Source organism: Esox lucius, chromosome 2 (assembly GCF_011004845.1).
Source record: "Esox lucius isolate fEsoLuc1 chromosome 2, fEsoLuc1.pri, whole genome shotgun sequence".
NCBI lineage: Eukaryota > Metazoa > Chordata > Actinopteri > Esociformes > Esocidae > Esox > Esox lucius.
Genome location: NC_047570.1, coordinates 2,883,117 through 2,901,914, shown reverse-complemented (window position 1 = coordinate 2,901,914; position 18,798 = coordinate 2,883,117). Strand labels below are relative to the sequence as shown.

Here is an 18,798-nt window from a genome sequence, read left to right as displayed (position 1 = left end):
TGCCTCTTTGGTATCTAAAGGGATGGAACTAATTAATTACTAGAATAAATGTGTGTGTGTATTAGGGCTGTCACGATATCAGATTTTCACTACATGATTATCGCAGCCAAAATAATTCACGGTAACGATATTATCGCAGTCTCTATAGAAAATTTTAAGAAATAAATGTTATCCGTCAAATTCATCTTCAACTTTGTTTAAGGTGTTTCTTTTTCTCTTTTTTGGAAAATTAATTACACTCAAAATACGATTGTATGGAGGTGGAGAGAGTCTCTAACCCTAACTGTACAAATAAAATTTAAAAAGCATACAAAAAGAACAATTACACTTAATGAACAGTTAAAGGCAACCAGATGAATATTTTTAAGTGAAATGATCTACCTGTTTACACCCATGTTTGAAAATCGCAAATAATAACTGTAATTGCAATATTTGTCAAAGAAATCGCGATTCAATATTTTATCCAAATCGTGCAGCCCTACCTTGAAGGTACTGTTGGCTAGCACGTGGAGGTCTGTGCGACCCTCCTTGGATATACCTCCCCAGACCATCACAGACCCACCGCCAAACCAGTCATGCTGGATGATGTTGCAGGCAGCATAACGTTCACCACGGTGTCTCCAGATTCTTTCATGTTTGTCACATGCTCAGTGTGAACCTGCTCTCATATGTGAAGAGAACGGGGCACCAACGGCAGACCTGACAATTCTGGGGACCTCTGGCTCTCTGGCAAATCAAGCTGTACGATGCTGGGCTGTGAGTACAAGTCCCACTATAGGATGTCAGGCCCTCATGCCACCCTCACAGTTTGGTCAGAAACATGCACACCAGTAGCCCGCTGGAGTTCATTTTGTAGGGTTCGGGCAGTGCTCCTCCTGTTCCCATCTTGCACAGAGGGGCAGATACCAGTCCTGCTACTGGGTTGATGCCCTTCTACGGCCCTGTCCAGCTTTCCTCGTTTAACAGCCCGTCTCCTGGTATCTCCTTCATGCTCTTGAGACCGTCCTGGGAGAGACAGCAAACCTTCTTGTGACGTTACGTATGGATGTGTCATCCCGGAGCAGCTGGACTACCTGTGCGATGCATGTACTGCCTCATGTTACAAGTAGTGAAAAGGACACAAAATGCAAAACTTGAGAATAATCAGTCAGGAAGGATAAGGAGAGAGCAACTGTCTGTGCCCACTACCTGCAAAACCATTCCCATTTTCTGGGTTGTCTTGCTGTTGCTTCTCCAGTGCACCTTTTGTCACTTTCATTTGCACTAAAACTGGTGACACTGATTCACAATCACTTATGCTTCCTAACTGGACAGATTGATGTCCCTGAAGTTTAATTGACTTTGTGTTATACTGTGATGATTACGTGTTCCCTTAATTTTTTTGAGCAGTGTATATTATTTATAAAATGTCCCTTATCTTGCACAATGCTTTCTTTAAAACAACTTAAGACGGCAGTTATAAAACACGGATAATGGGCAAAAGATTGTATGAAATAGTATTCTATTATACCACTGAATAGTACAGAATGCATGTTGGAATTCACCCAGAATTGCAGTAAGTAGGAATAAGGGAAGGTAAGACATTGCTGAGAATCCTATAACAGGTAGCTTTAAAAAATTGCTTGGTAGTACACACTATTTAAAAAATAGTACACAGAGAACTTCTGTATATTTCAATACATTGGATTTGACTAGGGCAGCATTTAGCTCAAGGTTTCAAGGTGACACTCATGGCATGTTCCATCACAGCTGGGGAACCCGCAGCTTGCTTAACGTAAACCAACTCCTCAAGCACCAGTAGCTAGCTGGTTTAGAGATGCTACTGCAAGAGCTACATTAATTAATGCACAACTCAATGTATTCAAGAAGTTATTTACTTAAACATTTATAGTCCCTATACATGATCAACAGTCAGCGCCTTGATCTTCATTAGGGTGGATTTGAATGCTTGCTCCATAGCAAATAAATGGCAAAGCTGAAGGAAACCCCATTTGACGGTGATCATGTATAGGGGGCTTTAGCTACTCATCTGTAAACAAACTCCATGTGCACAAGCAGCCTACTGGATAGGTGGTGCTACTGTAACTGTTTTGCTCCGATCGCCTCACATGGTCCTCAAACCAGCGATCCTCTGAACACAATTCACACACATTGCATCATTACCATTGCCCGTCAAAAGCCACGGAACCTGCAGAGAATAGAAAAAATCACTTAAAGGTCTCAGAGCAGGGCCAAGCACAGACCTTTCAAGAACAAAAGATGGACGCTTGCCCGTTGGTGTGCGTGATGCATGTCACAGAGACAAATGGGCACACATCAACTGGAAATGGCACTATATAGCAAAGAGCCTTACCTGTACATATGCCTGTCTTAGTGCAAGTTACCAAACTGTTGGCATGCTATCACTGCCAACCATGGCACTAACTGACTAACCGTTATTGTTACTATGCCAATGTTAGTGGGCTAACCATAAGATGTTATACAATTTGTGAGAGCCATTCCTACCTCCATCTTGTAATTATTGTTTTGTGAATAACACTGATAATCTCGTTATCATGGCCCCTGTAAGTGGGTGGGATATATTAGGCAGCAAGTGAACATTCTGTCCTCAAAGTTGATGTGTTAGAAGCAGGAAAAATGGGCAAGCATAAGGATCTGAGCAACTTTGACAAGGGCCAAATTGTGATTCCTAGACAACTGTGTCAGAGCATCACCAAAACAACAGCCCTTGTGGGGTGTCCCCGGTCTGCAGTGGTCAGTACCTATCAAAAGGGGACAGGATCATGGGCGGCCAAGGCTCATTGATGCATGTGGGGAGTGAAGGCTGGCCCGTTTGGTCCGATCCAACAGAAAAAAGACTGTAGTTCAAATTGCTAAAAAGGTTAATGCTGGTTCTGAGGTGTCAGAACACATGGTACATCGCAGTTTGTTGGGTATGTGGTTGCGTAGATGCAGACCAGTCAGGGTGCCCATGCTGACCCCCCTGTCCACTGCCAAAAGCACCTACAATGGTTGGCCGGGTGTGTGTGTGTCACTTACCTGGAGAACACATGGCACCAGGGTGCACTATGAGAAGAAGGCAAGACAGTGGAGGCAGTGTGATGCTTTGTACAATGTTCTGCTGGGAAACCTTGTGACTTGCCATTTATGTGGATGTTACTTTGACACGTACCACCTACCTAAGCATTGTTGCAGACCATGTGCACCGTTTCATGGCAACGGTATACCCTGATGGCATTGGTCTCTTTCAGCAGGATAATGCACCCTGCCACAAAGCAAAAATGGTTCAGGAATGGTTTTAGGAAAACAACGAGATCATGTTGTTGACTTGGCCTCCAAATTCCCCAGATCTCAATCCAATCAAGCATATGGGATGTGCTAGGCAAACAGGTCTGATCCATGGAGGCCCAACCTCGCATTTAACAGGACTTAAAGGATCTGTTGCCAACTTCTTGGAGCCAGATACCACAGCACACCTTCAGAGGTCTAGTGGAGTCCATGCCTCAATGGGTCAGGGGGATCAACACAATATTCCTCATATATCCCACCCACTGACAGGGGCCATGATAACGAGATTATCAGTGTTATTCACTTCACCTGACAGCCATGTTACGGCTGATCGGTGTATAAAACCAATATGTACACAAACAACCTTACAAATTCTGAGAATCGGTGTTAGGTACACCTAGTATCAAGTAGGACAAATGATTGCCTCCAGAACAGCTAGAATTCAGAACAGCTAGAAGGTGCTGGAAACATTCCTTATGGTCCATGCAGATTCAATAGATTTTTCAGTCACACCCAACAGGTGCTTCCTTGTCTTCCCTTACCGAACAATACTGGAATAATATTAGCTAGTTTAGGGTAGGGAGATAGTACTGCAAGTGTCTACAGCCAGTATAAGGAAAGCATACATCAATGCAATCAAATAGACAGACCAATTAGAACGTTTAAAAGGGCAACATCTCAAGCACTCATCATTTTGTAAAAAAAAGTATTTAAAACTGTCACAACAGGTGGTGTAGTGCAGTGTTGCTTGAACAAGGAACCAGGTGCAGGCAGGGGTAGTCGGTGTGGAAATTATGGCACGGTGGCGCTGCTGCTCACCGCACTATGACAAAAACATTGACTTAAAACATTAACTGCAGATGAGTTCTGGTCAATGCTGTCATCTCTCCAATTTCCTAAATCGTTCTCCCTGTCCTTTTTCATCCCGGCTGGCATGCCAATCCCTCCTGCTCTGTGGCTAGGTGATTCACAAGCGAGCTCACAGGACTGGGCTTCAAGCAGCTGAGTGAAAATTCAAGGAAAAAAATTCTGAATAAACTAGCCTCATTACAATCCCTACTTGCTTCCTTCTCTTTCTCCTTATCTGCTACGAAAGCCACCTTTTAATCACTAGAAATTCCTTGCTTCATCCTCTTACCCCAGGAAACCCCATTTTTTCTCTCTGCAGATGACTTTGACATCCACTTTCAAAAGAAGGTTGAAAATATCCGCTCCTCTTTCACTCAGACTTGCCTACTGGTTGCGCACATGCCAAACATGGCCATGCATTAACCACTTTAATTTCTAAAACACGATGACCTATGTGACATCTGACCTATATGTGTGTCTTGTATACCCTATAGTAGGCTTATCTCTGGACATTTCAAACACAAAAGATGTGTTATGAATTCAGACAAAATATTTCCTATTAGAGAAGTGAAAAAAATACTTTACCCTGTTTTAGAAAGGAACAGAGGAGCTCAAGTGAGACCAGACTAGCGCACAATGCCACCGAAGGTTGGAACTCCATTCTTACTTAATTCCTTCAGAGAACAAGGGTATGTACTTCCATCTCTCTTAGATCTGCATAAGTGTCGGCATGCTGTAACAACAACTTTGCTGTTTGGCTTTCACAGCCCTATTTTGATGCAAATAAAACATGAGTGTTATTTATCTAAGATTCAATTAACCATGGAGACATTCGTTAGAGATAATTTTGGGTGTCTTTGTTCTGTTTTTTAAAGATTGAAAGTGCAGATGATGGGGATGTTAATGATTAATCGAAGATTTAATAAATGTTGATAAGAATTTGATCAATGACCATTTATTTGATCGACATTCAGTTAAGTAGTACTATATAACTACTGTAGTTGGGGGAAACCCTCTGCATAATCTACATTCTACAATCTATAATCTACATCTACTGGTATAAACCAATCAAAGATTAAGCAGGCAAAAATAAGTGTTGCTTGTGATCATTTTGATTTAAAAAAATTATAATGTTCATTTCAAATACTGTGTTAAAATAAATGTGAGCGGAATTGAGCGTTTACTGTAGCTTTAAGTGTAGCAGCATTGGAGTCCCCATAGAGATGCATTATACCTTCAAACTCCTACAGATAAATTGCTCTATATGTCATGGACACATAGAGTGCAACTACCTTAACTCAAATCAATACGAATTGTTAACTAATTATGGGCATTGAGCCTGTAATGTATCTTTAAGTGTGACAGCCCCCATGTCTCAATAGAAATGCAGTATACCTTTAAATATTAAATTCTCCAAATTGCTACAGTACAGTAAAATTGCTCTATATGTGGTGTACACAGAGGGGACGTACCTTAACTCAAATCTAGTAGAACTGTTAACTAATTATGGGAATTAGGTGGTTACTGTAGCTTTAAGTGTAGCAGCACTTTAAGTGTAGCAGCATTCAAGTTGCCATAGAGAAACATTATAACTATAAATTCTCCAAAATGCTACAGTAATATTGCTCTTCATGTGGTGTTCTTATTGAGGGGACCTACCTTAACTCAAATAAAGTGGACTCATTAACTAATTATGGGAATTAAACCTGTAATGTAGCTTTAAATGTGACAACATCCATGTCTCCATAGAGATACCTATAAATGCAAATTTCTCAACAATAATACAGTAAGGATTCTTTATATGTGGTGTACATATAGAGGGGACCTACTTTAACTCAAATTTAGTTGAATCATCAACTACTTGTGGGAATTGAGCCTGTAATGTAGCTTTCAGTGTGGCAGCATTAACATCTATATTTACATTTTATACATCTCCATAGAGATTCATTATATATTTAAATTTTTTATATTTAAATTTCTGTGACGTCGCCCGGCATGGCGCAGCCGGGGCCCCACCCTGGAGCCAGGCCCGGGGTTGGGGCTCGTTCGCGAGCGCCTGGTGGCCGGGCCTTTCCCCATGGGGCCCGGCCGGGCCCAGCCCGAACGAGCGACATGGGGCCGCCCTCCCGTGGGCTCACCACCCACAGGAGGGACCATAAGGGGCCGGTGCAAAGAGGATCGGGCGGCAGTCGAAGGCAGGGGCCTAGACAACCCGATCCCCGGACACGGAAACTAGCTCTAGGGACGTGGAATGTCACCTCGCTGGCGGGGAAGGAGCCTGAGATGGTGCGTGAGGTTGAGAGGTTCCGACTAGAGGTAGTCGGGATCACCTCTACGCACGGCTTGGGCTCTGGAACCACACTCCTTGAGAGAGGATGGACTCTTCACCACTCTGGAGTTGCCCATGGTGAGAGGCGGCAGGCTGGTGTGGGTTTGCTTATAGCTCCCCAGCTCTGCCGCCATGTGTTGGAGTTTACCCTGGTGAACGAGAGGGTCGTTTCCCTGCGCCTACGGGTCGGGGATAGGTCTCTCACTGTTGTTTGTGCCTACGGGCCGAACGGCAGTGCAGAGTACCCGACCTTCTTGGAGTCTCTGGGAGGGGTGCTGGAAAGTGCTCCGACTGGGGACTCTATCGTTCTACTGGGGGACTTCAACGCCCACGTGGGCAACGACAGTGACACCTGGAGGGGCGTGATTGGGAGGAACGGCCCCCCTGATCTGAACCCGAGCGGTGTTCAGTTATTGGACTTCTGACACCGGAAGTAAGGGATGCTGTCAAGCTGAAGAAGGAGTCCTATCAGGCCTGGTTGGCTTGTGGGACTCCAGAGGCAGCTGACGGGTACCGACAGGCCAAGCGGACTGCAGCCCGGGTGGTTGTGGAGGCAAAAACTCGGGCCTGGGAGGAGTTCGGTGAGGCCATGGAGAAGGACTATCGGCTGGCCTCGAAGAGATTCTGGCAAACCATCCGGCGCCTCAGGAGAAGGAAACAGTGCCCTACCAATGCTGTTTACAGTAGAGGTGGGCAGCTGTTGACCTCAACTGGGGATGTCGTCGGGCGGTGGAAGGAGTACTTCGAGGATCTCCTCAATCCCGCCGTCACGTCTTCCATTGAGGAAGCAGAGGATGAGGGCTCAGAGGTGGACTCGTCCATCACCCGGGCTGAAGTCAACGAGGTGGTTAAGAAACTCCTCGGTGGCAAGGCACCGGGGGTGGATGAGATCCGCCCCGAGTACCTCAAGTCTCTGGATGTTGTGGGGCTGTCTTGGCTGACACGCCTGTGCAACATCGCGTGGCAGTCGGGGACAGTGCCTCTGGGATGGCAGACTCTTTTTAAGCACTGTGGAGAGTGCTTCGGGAATATGGGGTCCTGGGTCCTTTGCTAAGGGCTGTCAGGTCCCTGTACGACCGAAGCAGGAGCTTGGTCCGCATTGCCGGCAGTAAGTCAGACTTGTTCCCTGTGCATGTTGGACTCCGGCAGGGCTGCCCTTTGTCACCGGTTCTGTTCGTAATTTTTATGGACAGAATTTCTAGGCGCAGCCAGGGGCCGGAGGGTGTCAGGTTTGGGGACCACACAATTTCGTCTCTGCTCATTGCGGATGATGTTGTCGTGTTGGCCCCTTCAAGCCAGGACCTTCAGCACTTGGACGGTTTGCAGCCGAGTGTGAAGCGGTGGGGATGAAAATCAGTACCTCCAAATCCGAGGCCATGGTCCTCAGTCGGAAAAGGGTGGCTTGCCCACTTCAGGTTGGTGGAGAGTGCCTGCCTCAAGTGGAGGAGTTTAAGTATCTAGGGGTCCTGTTCACGAGTGAGGGAAGGATGGAACGGGAGATTGACAGACGGATCGGTGCAGCTTCTGCAGTAATGCGGTCGATGTATCGGTCTGTCGTGGTGAAGAAAGAGCTGAGCCGCAAGGCGAAGCTCTCGATTTACCGGTCAATCTACGTTCCTACTCTCACCTATGGTCATGAGCTTTGGGTCATGACCGAAAGGACAAGATCCCGGATACAGGCGGCCGAAATGAGCTTTCTCCGCAGGGTGGCTGGGCGATCCCTTAGAGATAGGGTGAGAAGCTCGGTCACCCGGGAGGAGCTCAGAGTAGAGCCGCTGCTCCTCCACATCGAGAGGGGTCAGCTGAGGTGGCTTGGGCATCTGTTTCGGATGCCTCCGGAACGCCTTCCTGGGAAGGTGTTCCGGTCCCGTCCCACCGGGAAGAGACCCCGGGGAAGACCTAGGACACGCTGGAGGGACTATGTCTCCCGGCTGGCCTGGGAACGCCTCGGTGTCCCCCCGGAAGAGCTGGAGGAAGTGTCTGGGGAGAGGGAAGTCTGGGCATCCCTGCTTAGACTGCTGCCCCCGCGACCCGGCCCCGGATAAGCGGAAGATGATGCTATGCTATGCTATGCTATGCTATATTTAAATTTCTAGAAATTTCATAGAGTGAAATGTCTCTCAATGCGTTGTGTTGTGTCCATAGAGGAGATAGTTCAAAATGAGACTGCGGTTTAGCATCAAATTATAGTAATGTACATATACCCCAATAGGATATTCATATTTCTTCTCAAAAGATGTCCGGATCAGATGTATAAACACTGAAACATTTTCTTATTGCATCGCAATATCTAATAATTTCCCCCCAAAATCCTGGATTATCGGATCACTGTCTTATTGCATTTACAGTTAAAACAAGAAATCCACTTACTCCGCAAACAATGAGTTTCAAAAGCCGTACTATAAATTCTTGGACTACAAATAAATTCCTCGATATTCTTACAAGTTCGCTCATTAACGATGGAGTAAATAAATCTGTAAACGATGGATCTAAACTTAACACTCCGAAATACATTAAACATATTTGCACCATTAAAAACAAAAGAAATACGCAACAAGAAACTTGCTCCCTGGTACACAGACAATACTAGAGCACTTAAGCAAGCCTCCAGAAAATTTTAGCGAAAGTGGCGCTCCACCAAGTTGGAAGTATTCAGACTAGTCACTACAATACCGAAAATCACTCACGTCTGCTCAATCAGTTTATTTTTCCAACCTGATTGAGGTAAAAAAAACAATCCAAAATTGTTATTATTAAACAATTATAGACCAATATCAAAACTCCCGTTCCTCTCACAAATCTTAGAAAAATGATTGAGGTGAAAAAAAACAATCCAAAATTGTTATTATTAAACAATTATAGACCAATATCAAAACTCCCGTTCCTCTCACAAATCTTAGAAAAATGTGTTTCCCAACAACTGAATGCCTTCCTGAAGACAAATAACATTTATGAAATCTTCCAGTCCTGTTTCAGATCCCATCATAGTACTGAGACTACACTCGTGAAGGTAACAAATGACCTTCTAATGGCCTCAGACAAAGGTTCCGCATCCGTCCTGTTGCTTCTTGATCTTAGTGCTGTTTTTGACACTACTGATCACTCTCTTCTCTTAGAGAGACTGGAAACCCATATTGGGCTACGTGGACATGTTCTAGCCTGGTTTAAATCTTATTTATCTGAAAGATATCAGTTTGTTAGTGTAGATGGCATATCCTCTGACAAGTCAAAGGTATGCTTTGGTGTTCCTCAAGGCTCGGTTCTGGGCCCATTATTGTTCTCACTATATATGCCCCCTCTGGGCGATGTAATCCGAAATCACATTGTACATTGTTGTGCTGATGACACACAGTTATATATTTCAATGAAGCATGGAGAAGCCCAGATACCTACACGTAACCTACGATCGCAAGATGCAGGCCTTTTAATTGTACCTAGAATTTCTAAACAAATAGCTGGCGGCAGGGCCTTTTCTCATAGAGCTCCACTACTGTGGAATGATCTGCCAATTAAGGTTAGAAATGCGAACTCAGTGCAAACTTTCAAGTGTCTACTAAAAAATCATCTCTACAGCACGGTTTATAATTAGGTGTAGCCTGGCCCGGGGGCGTGAAGGTGACCAGTAGGCTTGATACTGTCCACCCTTGCTGTCTTGCCAGGTGGGCTCTCGTCGCCACTGGGATGCCCTCCCTCCAATGCCTTTCAGGGGAAGAGTCACTGGCTTGTTGTTGTCTCTCTGCTGGCAATACTCGGCCCTCATTCAGGTTGGTTGCGGTTGGTGGGTGTCCCTTTGGTTGATGCCTGGCAATGTGGGTGGATTGATTTCCTGCCTGTTGGGCCCTGTCCGGGGCCTCCCCCAGGTAGGGCCACAGTGTCGCCGGATGCCCCCGTCTCAGTTCCATGGTCTTACGCTGCTATACTATTGTGCTGGGGGATTGGGTCAGTTCTCCTTCCCCACTAAGTTCTCCTTCTCCACTATAAATCGTTGTTGATATGAGGAATGCATTTTCTGAATTTTAAACTTTAGGAGGACATGAGGTCCTGGTCCACACCTGCGGATTACCTGGTTTGGGGGGCCCATTGATGTCCCTGTCCTTCTCCATCTGGTCATACTTCTGACCTAGTCTAAATTTAAACAGACTCTGGATTTAGCCCAGATTAATGTATTAATTATTCCAATTGGACTCTTAATATCTCACCTGGCTCAGCCAGAAGAGGACTGGTCACCCCTCTGAGCCTGGGTCCTCTCTAGGTTTCTTCCTAAAATTCGGCCTTCTTTTTTCCTAGCCACTGAAATTCAACACTACTGTTGTTTGCTCCTTGGGGTTTAAGGCCGGTATCTCGGTAAAAACACTTTCTGACAACTGCTGTTGTAAAAAGGGCTTTATAAATACATTTGATTGATTGATTGCATCTTCGGGAATTGTTTAATTCCTTAATGTATCTCGAAATACTAAACATTCAACTGACTGAGCAAGACACGTTTGTCTTGCGACTCACGGTGCATTCACACTATTCGTGAAATTTCGCATAGCCAACGCTAGCGAACTAGCATCTTAACAGCAGGTAAGCTGTGTATTAAGGTGTGAGAATTGCAAATTTGAATGAAGGAACATCAGATCATTACAATAGTTAAAATTGGAATATACATAAATGTTTACGTTTTATATATCTCACTCAATTCATATGCCTCATTGATGGCTTACAACCTGCAATGCTAGCTAGCAAACCAGCTTGCTAGAATTAGGTAGCCACCAGACAGCTAAGGTATCTAATATTGACACCAGAAGCACCAACTATCTCGGCCACCTGTCCCCACACTGCATTTTTTTTTGTTTATGGCTCTGTAGGCAAATAGCATGCAACCTTACAGCTCAGGGAATCCCATCACTGCTACTAAAAGTCGTCCATCTTTTTAAAAAGGACTGCAAAAGTTTAATTCTGTTTAAGTTCTTTTAAAAGAGCATTTCACAACCACCTACGCAAAATGCAGTGATTGGTCAGTCCCCAACAAATAGTGATTTGCTTAAAGTTGGAAAATTTGAACTTTTTCTTCACCTCTCACGCAATGCCCCACAAGCCACTCGCTCGCCACGCTTCCTGTCATTGAAATGAATTGAGCAATCGCCCCCATTGCGAATAGTGTGAATGCAACGCCAGACTGCTTTCAGAGTGCTCCGTGTTGTTGAGTATAGTCGTACAGCCACGCATACAATTTTTAGCAGCTAGTTTGACAGAGTATTTTCAAGAGTCGGCTAGGTTGACAGGAGTATTTAAATGCAGATGTCCGATTGTCCAATAGATTTTTTTGTTCTTTTAAAATACAGTTCTAGGTTTAAAAGGACTTATTTTTCATTGATATTTTGACTATTTCTGTTTTAAAATACACTGTTTCCATTTTTTATCTATCAAGTAGGTATACGAATGTTGCGCTTGTTTTCAGATTTTTCGTCATAGACAGAGATTTTTTGTCATAGACAATTTTTTTAAATAAGATGAAGCGATTTATTGATGTTTTACACTGTCGACTGTCGATTAAATAAAAGCCTATACATTTGCAACCCCACAGCATGACAAATCTAAAAACAGTTTACCACATTATGAAACCCTGTGTTGGTTGAAAGACACCCACCGTATCATATTTTAAAATGATGTCAGCGCGTTCCTCTGCAATCAACGTCTCAATGTCTTTCTTCATGTCAACACCTGAAAGGGAAAATGAAAAACAAAGTTTAATTGGAAATTATCGTCATTGTACATGATGCTAGTAAGCCAATTCTACATGTTACACATCAATCTCTATAAAGCAGAATAGATGTTTTAATTAATTCGCTATGATGTTTTAATTATTTCAATTAATTTACTATTGTAGAAATACATGAGCCTGAGCACTGCCTGTAGCATTCCTTTGCCACAGTTTCTACAGAATTCTGACGAGGCCAGACTGTGTCTGCTTTTCAGCTCAATATTGACACTAATAATATGGCTGAATGCACCTCACATGACTTAAGTGGGACAGTTGGAAAAAAAAGGTTGATCACTATCTATGAGTCTATTGAATAAGAAAAAGTAAAAACAGTAGATTTTAATACCTGAACGCAATAGAAAACTGACTTAAGAAGCAGAACACTATGGAGACGGACGGATTGTTTGAGGATATTAGTGTGTCTGTCGGTTGAGTGCTTCAGTAATATAAATCCCCTGGGAACCAAGAGTCATGCCATTGTGCAGATGAAAATGCCTGCTAACCCCCACCTCCCTCCTGCTCCTTCCTCTTCTCTCTGAACCCACCTACACACAAATCTGCAGACATACACACACTGATGTTCTAAGGATGGTTTGCTACCTCGGGACCTCAAAAAGTGCCATTATTTAATGAAACATAAATTCTGCTCTGTATCAGAGAATTCTAAAGGACAACGTCAGGTCATATGTTTTTGACATAACCCTGGGTCATGCAGAAAGACAAAAATCCAAAATACACAACAAATACAGTGAGGGGAAAAAGTATTTGATCCCCTGCTGACTTTATATGTTTGCCCACTGACAAAGACGATCAGTCTATATTTTTAATGGTAGGTTTCAGCGAGAGAAAGAATAACAACAACACAATCCAGAAAAACACATGTTAAAATGTCAAAAATGTTAAAATTGCATTTTAATGAGTGAAATAAGTATTTGATCCCGTCAATAAGAAGAATGTCTGGCTCCCATGTGTCTTTTATACAGGTAACAAGCTGAGATTAGGAGCACACTCTTAAAGGGACAAAAATGAGCTGCATGGTCGAGTTAATAATAATACATTTTATTTTTAGGCGCCTTTCTAAGCACTCAAGGTCACCATACAAGACACAAATAACAATAAAAATAAAACAAACAGAACATTGCTAAAAGCAGTTGAATAGTGATCATGAACATTGCTATAAGCAGTTGAATAGTGATCATAAACATTGCTATAAGCAGTTGAATAGTGATCATGAACATTGCTATAAGCAGTTGAACAGTGATCGTGAACATTGCTATAAACAGTTGAACAGTGATCATGAACATTGCTATAAGCTGATGAATAGTGATCATGTTAGATATGCCAGTGTGAAAAGATGAGTTTTCAGACGGGTTTTGAAAATGGAAAGCAAGTTGATGTTACGGATGTCTGGTGGAACAGAATTCCAGAGGAGAGGGGCAGAGCGGCTGAAAGCTCCAAACCCTATAGTGGTTAAACGGGCAAGAGGTACAGTGAGGTGAATAGAAGGAAAAGACCTGAGAGTACGGGTGTGTATGTTGATATGAATGAGGGCAGTGAGGTACAGAGGAGCGAGGTTGTGAATGGTCTTGAAGGTGAGGAGCAGAATCTTAAAATCAATGCAGTATTTTACTGGGATCTAATGTAACTGCTGAAGAACAGGAGTGGATTAATAGAAGATGTTCTGGTGATGATACGAGCGGCAAAGTTCTGAACCAGTTTTAGTTTTTGTATAAGTTTGAGAGGAAGACCGAAGAGAAAAGTTACAGTAATCGATACGGGATGTAACCAGGGTGTGAACGAGAATGGCTGTACTAGTGGGTGTGAGAGACAGACAGAGACGATTGATGTTACGTAAATGGAAGTATGCAGACCGGGTGACATTATTAATGTGAGCTTGAAATGAAAGTGTGCTGTTGAGGATGATACCCAGACTCTTAACCTGAGGGGAGGGAGAAACTGAGGAGTTATCAATGGAAATGCCACAAAAACGACAATATGACTGACAAGACCTTGACACGCCTCATAGCTTCTGGCACACTGTAATTTGGCTTCTGGCACACTGCAAGACAACCAAAGACTTTGCATGACCTGGAGGCATTTTGCCAAGACGAATGGGCAGCTATACCACCTGCAAGAATTCAGAGCATCATAGACATCTATTACAAAAGACTGCACGCTGTCATTGATGCTAAAGAGGGCAATACACAGTATTAAGAACTAAGGGACTGCAGACTTTTGAACAGGGGTCAGTTAATGTGTTACTTTGTTGCCATGTTGTGTTTTATGATTGTGCCATTCTGTTATGACCTAGAGTTGAATGTTTATCCTATAAGACATAAAAGACGTGTTTTGCCTGCTCACTCATGTTTTCTTTACAAATGGTACATATATTACCAATTCTCCAAGGGTTTTCAAACTTTTGTGCAAACTGTATCACAAATAGGAATAATACATTTATTTAAAGTTTATTTTTGTAAACTAGAAATCAAAGTTTTTAGCAAGCAACCAAGTTCATTTATATAGCACAATTCATACATCGGAGCAATTCAATGTGCTTTACAAAGAAAAATATATGAAAGTACAATAACATAAAAACAAATACTCAAATTAAAACATCAAAACAAAAGAATACATCATAATAAAAAAATAAAATTTGAAAACATAAAGATTAAAAATGAGATCAAAACATAGGAAGCTATAAGGCTAAACAGTGTGGTTAAGTTTAAGTGCTCAGTCATAGGCACGTGAGAAGAGAAGTGTTTTTAACCTGGATTTAAAAATGTATACGTTTGGGGCATGTCTAAAATCTTCTGGTAGTTTATTCCAGTTTTGTACAGCATAAGTGCTAAACGCAGCTTCTCCATGTTTAGTTTGGACTCTGGGCTCTACTAGCTGACCTGTGTTCATGGATCTAAGAGCCCTGCTCGGTTTATATTCTTCAAACATATTGGAAATGTATTCGGGTCCTAAACCATTCAGAGATTTATAAACTAAAAGCACCACTTCGAAATCTGTTCTGTAACTGACTGGAAGCCAATGCAAAGATTTAAGAACCAGAGTGATGTGCTCTGTTCTCTTGGTCCTGGTTAACATTCTAGCAGCAGCATTCTGAATGAGCTGCAGTTGTTTTACAGTCTTTTTCGGGAGTCCAGTTAAGAGGCCATTACAGTAGTCAACCCTACTAGAGATAAAAGCATGGATGAGGTTCTCTTGGTCTTTTTGGGACACCAAGCCTTTGATTCTGGCTATAGATAATAGAATGCTGTTTTGGTGACCGCTTTGATTTGACTGTTAGGTCTGAGTCTGTCAGAACACCAAGATTACACACTTGATCCCTGGTTTTAAGGACAAGATAATCCGGGCTCTTTACTAATACTTATTCTTTCATTTTTGTTGCCGAACACAATAATCTCAGTTTTATCTTGGTTTAATTGTAGACAATTTTGGTTCCTCCAGGTATTTATGTGCTCTATACAGTGAGCCAGCTCTTTACATCAAGTTTTATACGGTGGTCCATCTCTTTACATCAAGTTTTATTTTATTCAGGAGATCATTATAGTTACACTTAGCTATAGTAGTTATATCTTTGGGGATTAAGATACCTAGGTATTTTAATATGGTCCGATCCCATTTAAGATTTAATTAATCGCTTATTGTTTTTGGAGGATTATAATTAAATGTCAATATCTGTGTTTTGTTTACATTTAGTTTATAACCAGGGTAATCACCAAAGCTACTTAGAGTCTGAAATACTTTGGGAAGTGATGTGTTTGGTTCACTTATGTACAATAACACATCATCGGCGTATAGCGCCAGCTTGTGTTCATCACCAGAAATATTTATACCTTTTATACTGTTTGTTTGCCTTAATAATTGAGCTAGCAGTTCTATATAAAGGGCGAAGAGTAAAGGGGAGAGTCCGCACTCTTGTCTTGTCCCGCATTCTAGTTCAATTGTATTTGATAAATGACCATTTATTTTTATCTGCGCAGTTGGTTGTGTGTATAGTGCCCTGATCACTTTAACAAAATCTGAGTGAAAACCAAATCTCTCTAGTACTCTAAACAGAAAAGCCCAGCTTACAGAGTCGAAAGCTTTTTCAGCATCCAGGCTGATCACTGGAGCTTGTGTTTGGTGTTTTTTAATATGGTTTAGTATATGCAATGTACGCCTTATATTATCATGAGTTTGTCTTTGCGGGATAAATCCTGTCTGATCAGTAGAAATGAGTTGTGGAAGTATCTCTTCAATTCTCTTCGAAATAATTGATGTGAAAAGCTTGTAATAAATATTAAGAACAGAAATAGGTCTGTAAGAACTACAATTAAGCCGGTCCTTTCCCTCTTTGTGAATTACAGATATAGTGGCCTGTTTCCATGATGGTGGCATCTTACCCTCTTTTAGAGCCTGATTAAATATTTGAAGGAGGAATGGTGATAGCTCTATCTTAAATGTTTTATACCATTCGGATGTAAATCCGTCCGGACCCGGAGATTTGTTTGTTTTAAGCCTTGATATGGCATAGAATAGTTCTCTTTCTGTGATACTAGCCACCAGCCCTTGATTTTGATCATCCGACAAAACAGGTAAATGAAGTTGTTCAAGGAAGTCTTTGATTTGTTTTCCATCTTTTAACTTTGGTTGTGTGTATAACTGTTTATAGTAACTCTGAAAGGCCTGTTTCATTTTGTTTATAAATGCATCTCTTAGAATTCGGGTCTCTTATTTTACATATTGTGTTGTCTGCTTGTTGCTTTTGTAATTTGCTCGCTAAGAGTTTAGCAAACTTAGCACCAGATTCATAGTATTTTTGTTTGGTATAGATCATCTTCTTTCGTATTTCTTGTAAATATAGTGCATTAATATTATTTCTCAATGTTTTCATCTTAATATTAAGCTCTGGTTTTAATTCTCTCTTGTGTTTTCCCTCTAGCTCTTTTAAGTCCCTATTTAACTCTGATAATCTAACTTGCCTAGCTCTCTTTTTCTGGACACAAAATTATATAATTTGACCCCTCATGACCGCTTTCAATGTGTCCCAGACGATTTCTGGGCTTACCTCACCATTAAGGTTTTCTTTTAGGAATGTTTTTATGTTAGATTTGATTAATTTGGAAAATTGTAAATCGTTCAGTACACTTCACCTCCACTGTGTGTTTTTGAAATTATCATTTATTTCTATGTTTAGCAATAGAGGAGCATGGTCAGAAAGATCAATGTTACCAATCTCGCAGTTACATACCTTATGGCGATCCCTTTTAAAAACAAAAAAAAACCAATTCTAGAATATACTGTATGCGCATGGGAAAAGTGGGTATAATCTCGGTTTGTTGGATGTAAATCCCTCCAAATGTCCACAATACCATGACACAAGGATCTTAATTTTCTTCTGCAAAGATATTTGGGGAATCTGTCTTGAGGAGTCAAGCCTGAAATCAAGTCGAATATTCCAATCCCACCCACAAATAAGTATACCAGTTGATTGTGCCATTAAATCAAATAGTTTTCTATAAAATGAAATGTCACTGTCTGGGGGGGCGTATACATTCAGCAGTGTTATTAGGACTCTATTCTACCAGTTATCAGTGAGAATCTCCCTTCTTTGTCTGTACTTTCAGATAGATGTTCAAATGGCACTCTTTGTGATATTAGAGTAGCCACACCCCGTCTATGACCTGATTTATAGGACGAGTAATATATTTTAGAAAAGCCCATTCTTTTTAATTTTTCGTGTTCCAGGGGATTAAGATGTGTTTCTTGTAACATAGCAATGTGTACTTATTATATTTTATTTCTCTTAATGGGGTTAAGAACCCCATTCACATTAAATTATGCAAATGTTAGAGTATGTTTGTCAGCCATGGTTTCCTATGTTTTTAACTGAAGACGTATCCATACAAAAACAAATAAAAGTAATGCACACCTGTAACACGAACAAGTAAAACATGAACAAAACTAAGGTATGATGAAATATCAAAATGTCATTGCTTTGCACTAGGTTTGCTTCCAGATCAGAGGTTCCAATAAACTGAACCTTTAAGGGGCTCGAGATGTTAGAGCACCTTTCAGGGGAGAACCCGCTCATCACGTAGCGTGGGGCCCACTGTATTGGCTGCATTATGATTTCAGCCAGTCTTCAAAATGTTCGTATGTCCCGACATTTTAGTTTACAATTAGTTAGGAGTAGAATGAAAGCACAGCTAAAACTAAAAGGACAGCTTCTATTAACTTATTCGAACAAGCAGCAGTCTAAATACGTTCTGTTGGGAATCACTTATCTGTAGTAGGGGGTAGACGTCTGAATCCCTGCAGCTTTTCTTCAAACCGCCGCAGAGGCTCATCATCCTCCTGGGAGCGCATGCCTCTCGGCGTAACTGCGTCCTGGTCTCCAGCCGCATGCCAAGATGAAAGCCGCCGTATTTCCCTCTGGTACGAGCTGACTGAGGGACGGATAACTTTGACTGGGAGCCCCCGTGATGCCATGTCTGACGTTGCCTCCGCGGCGGTCTGGTATAGGCAGGTCTCATCTCCATAGAAGGCGCGTAGTCTTGCAGGGTAGGGAGTTTGGAACTTAATTTTCTTCTCC

General features: G+C 42.1%; 1 protein-coding gene across 1 annotated transcript in view; it reads right to left on the bottom strand.

The window, feature by feature from the left end:
- The window catches only part of si:ch211-288d18.1 (USP6 N-terminal-like protein), a 57,276-nt gene that overhangs the window by 32,848 nt on the left and 5,630 nt on the right, over positions 1-18,798 (bottom strand). The window contains exon 2 of the mRNA XM_013131961.4: positions 12,099-12,172. Coding sequence (XP_012987415.2) covers positions 12,099-12,164 — 66 coding nt within the window. The 5' untranslated portion in view covers positions 12,165-12,172. The remainder of the gene's footprint in view (positions 1-12,098; positions 12,173-18,798) is intronic.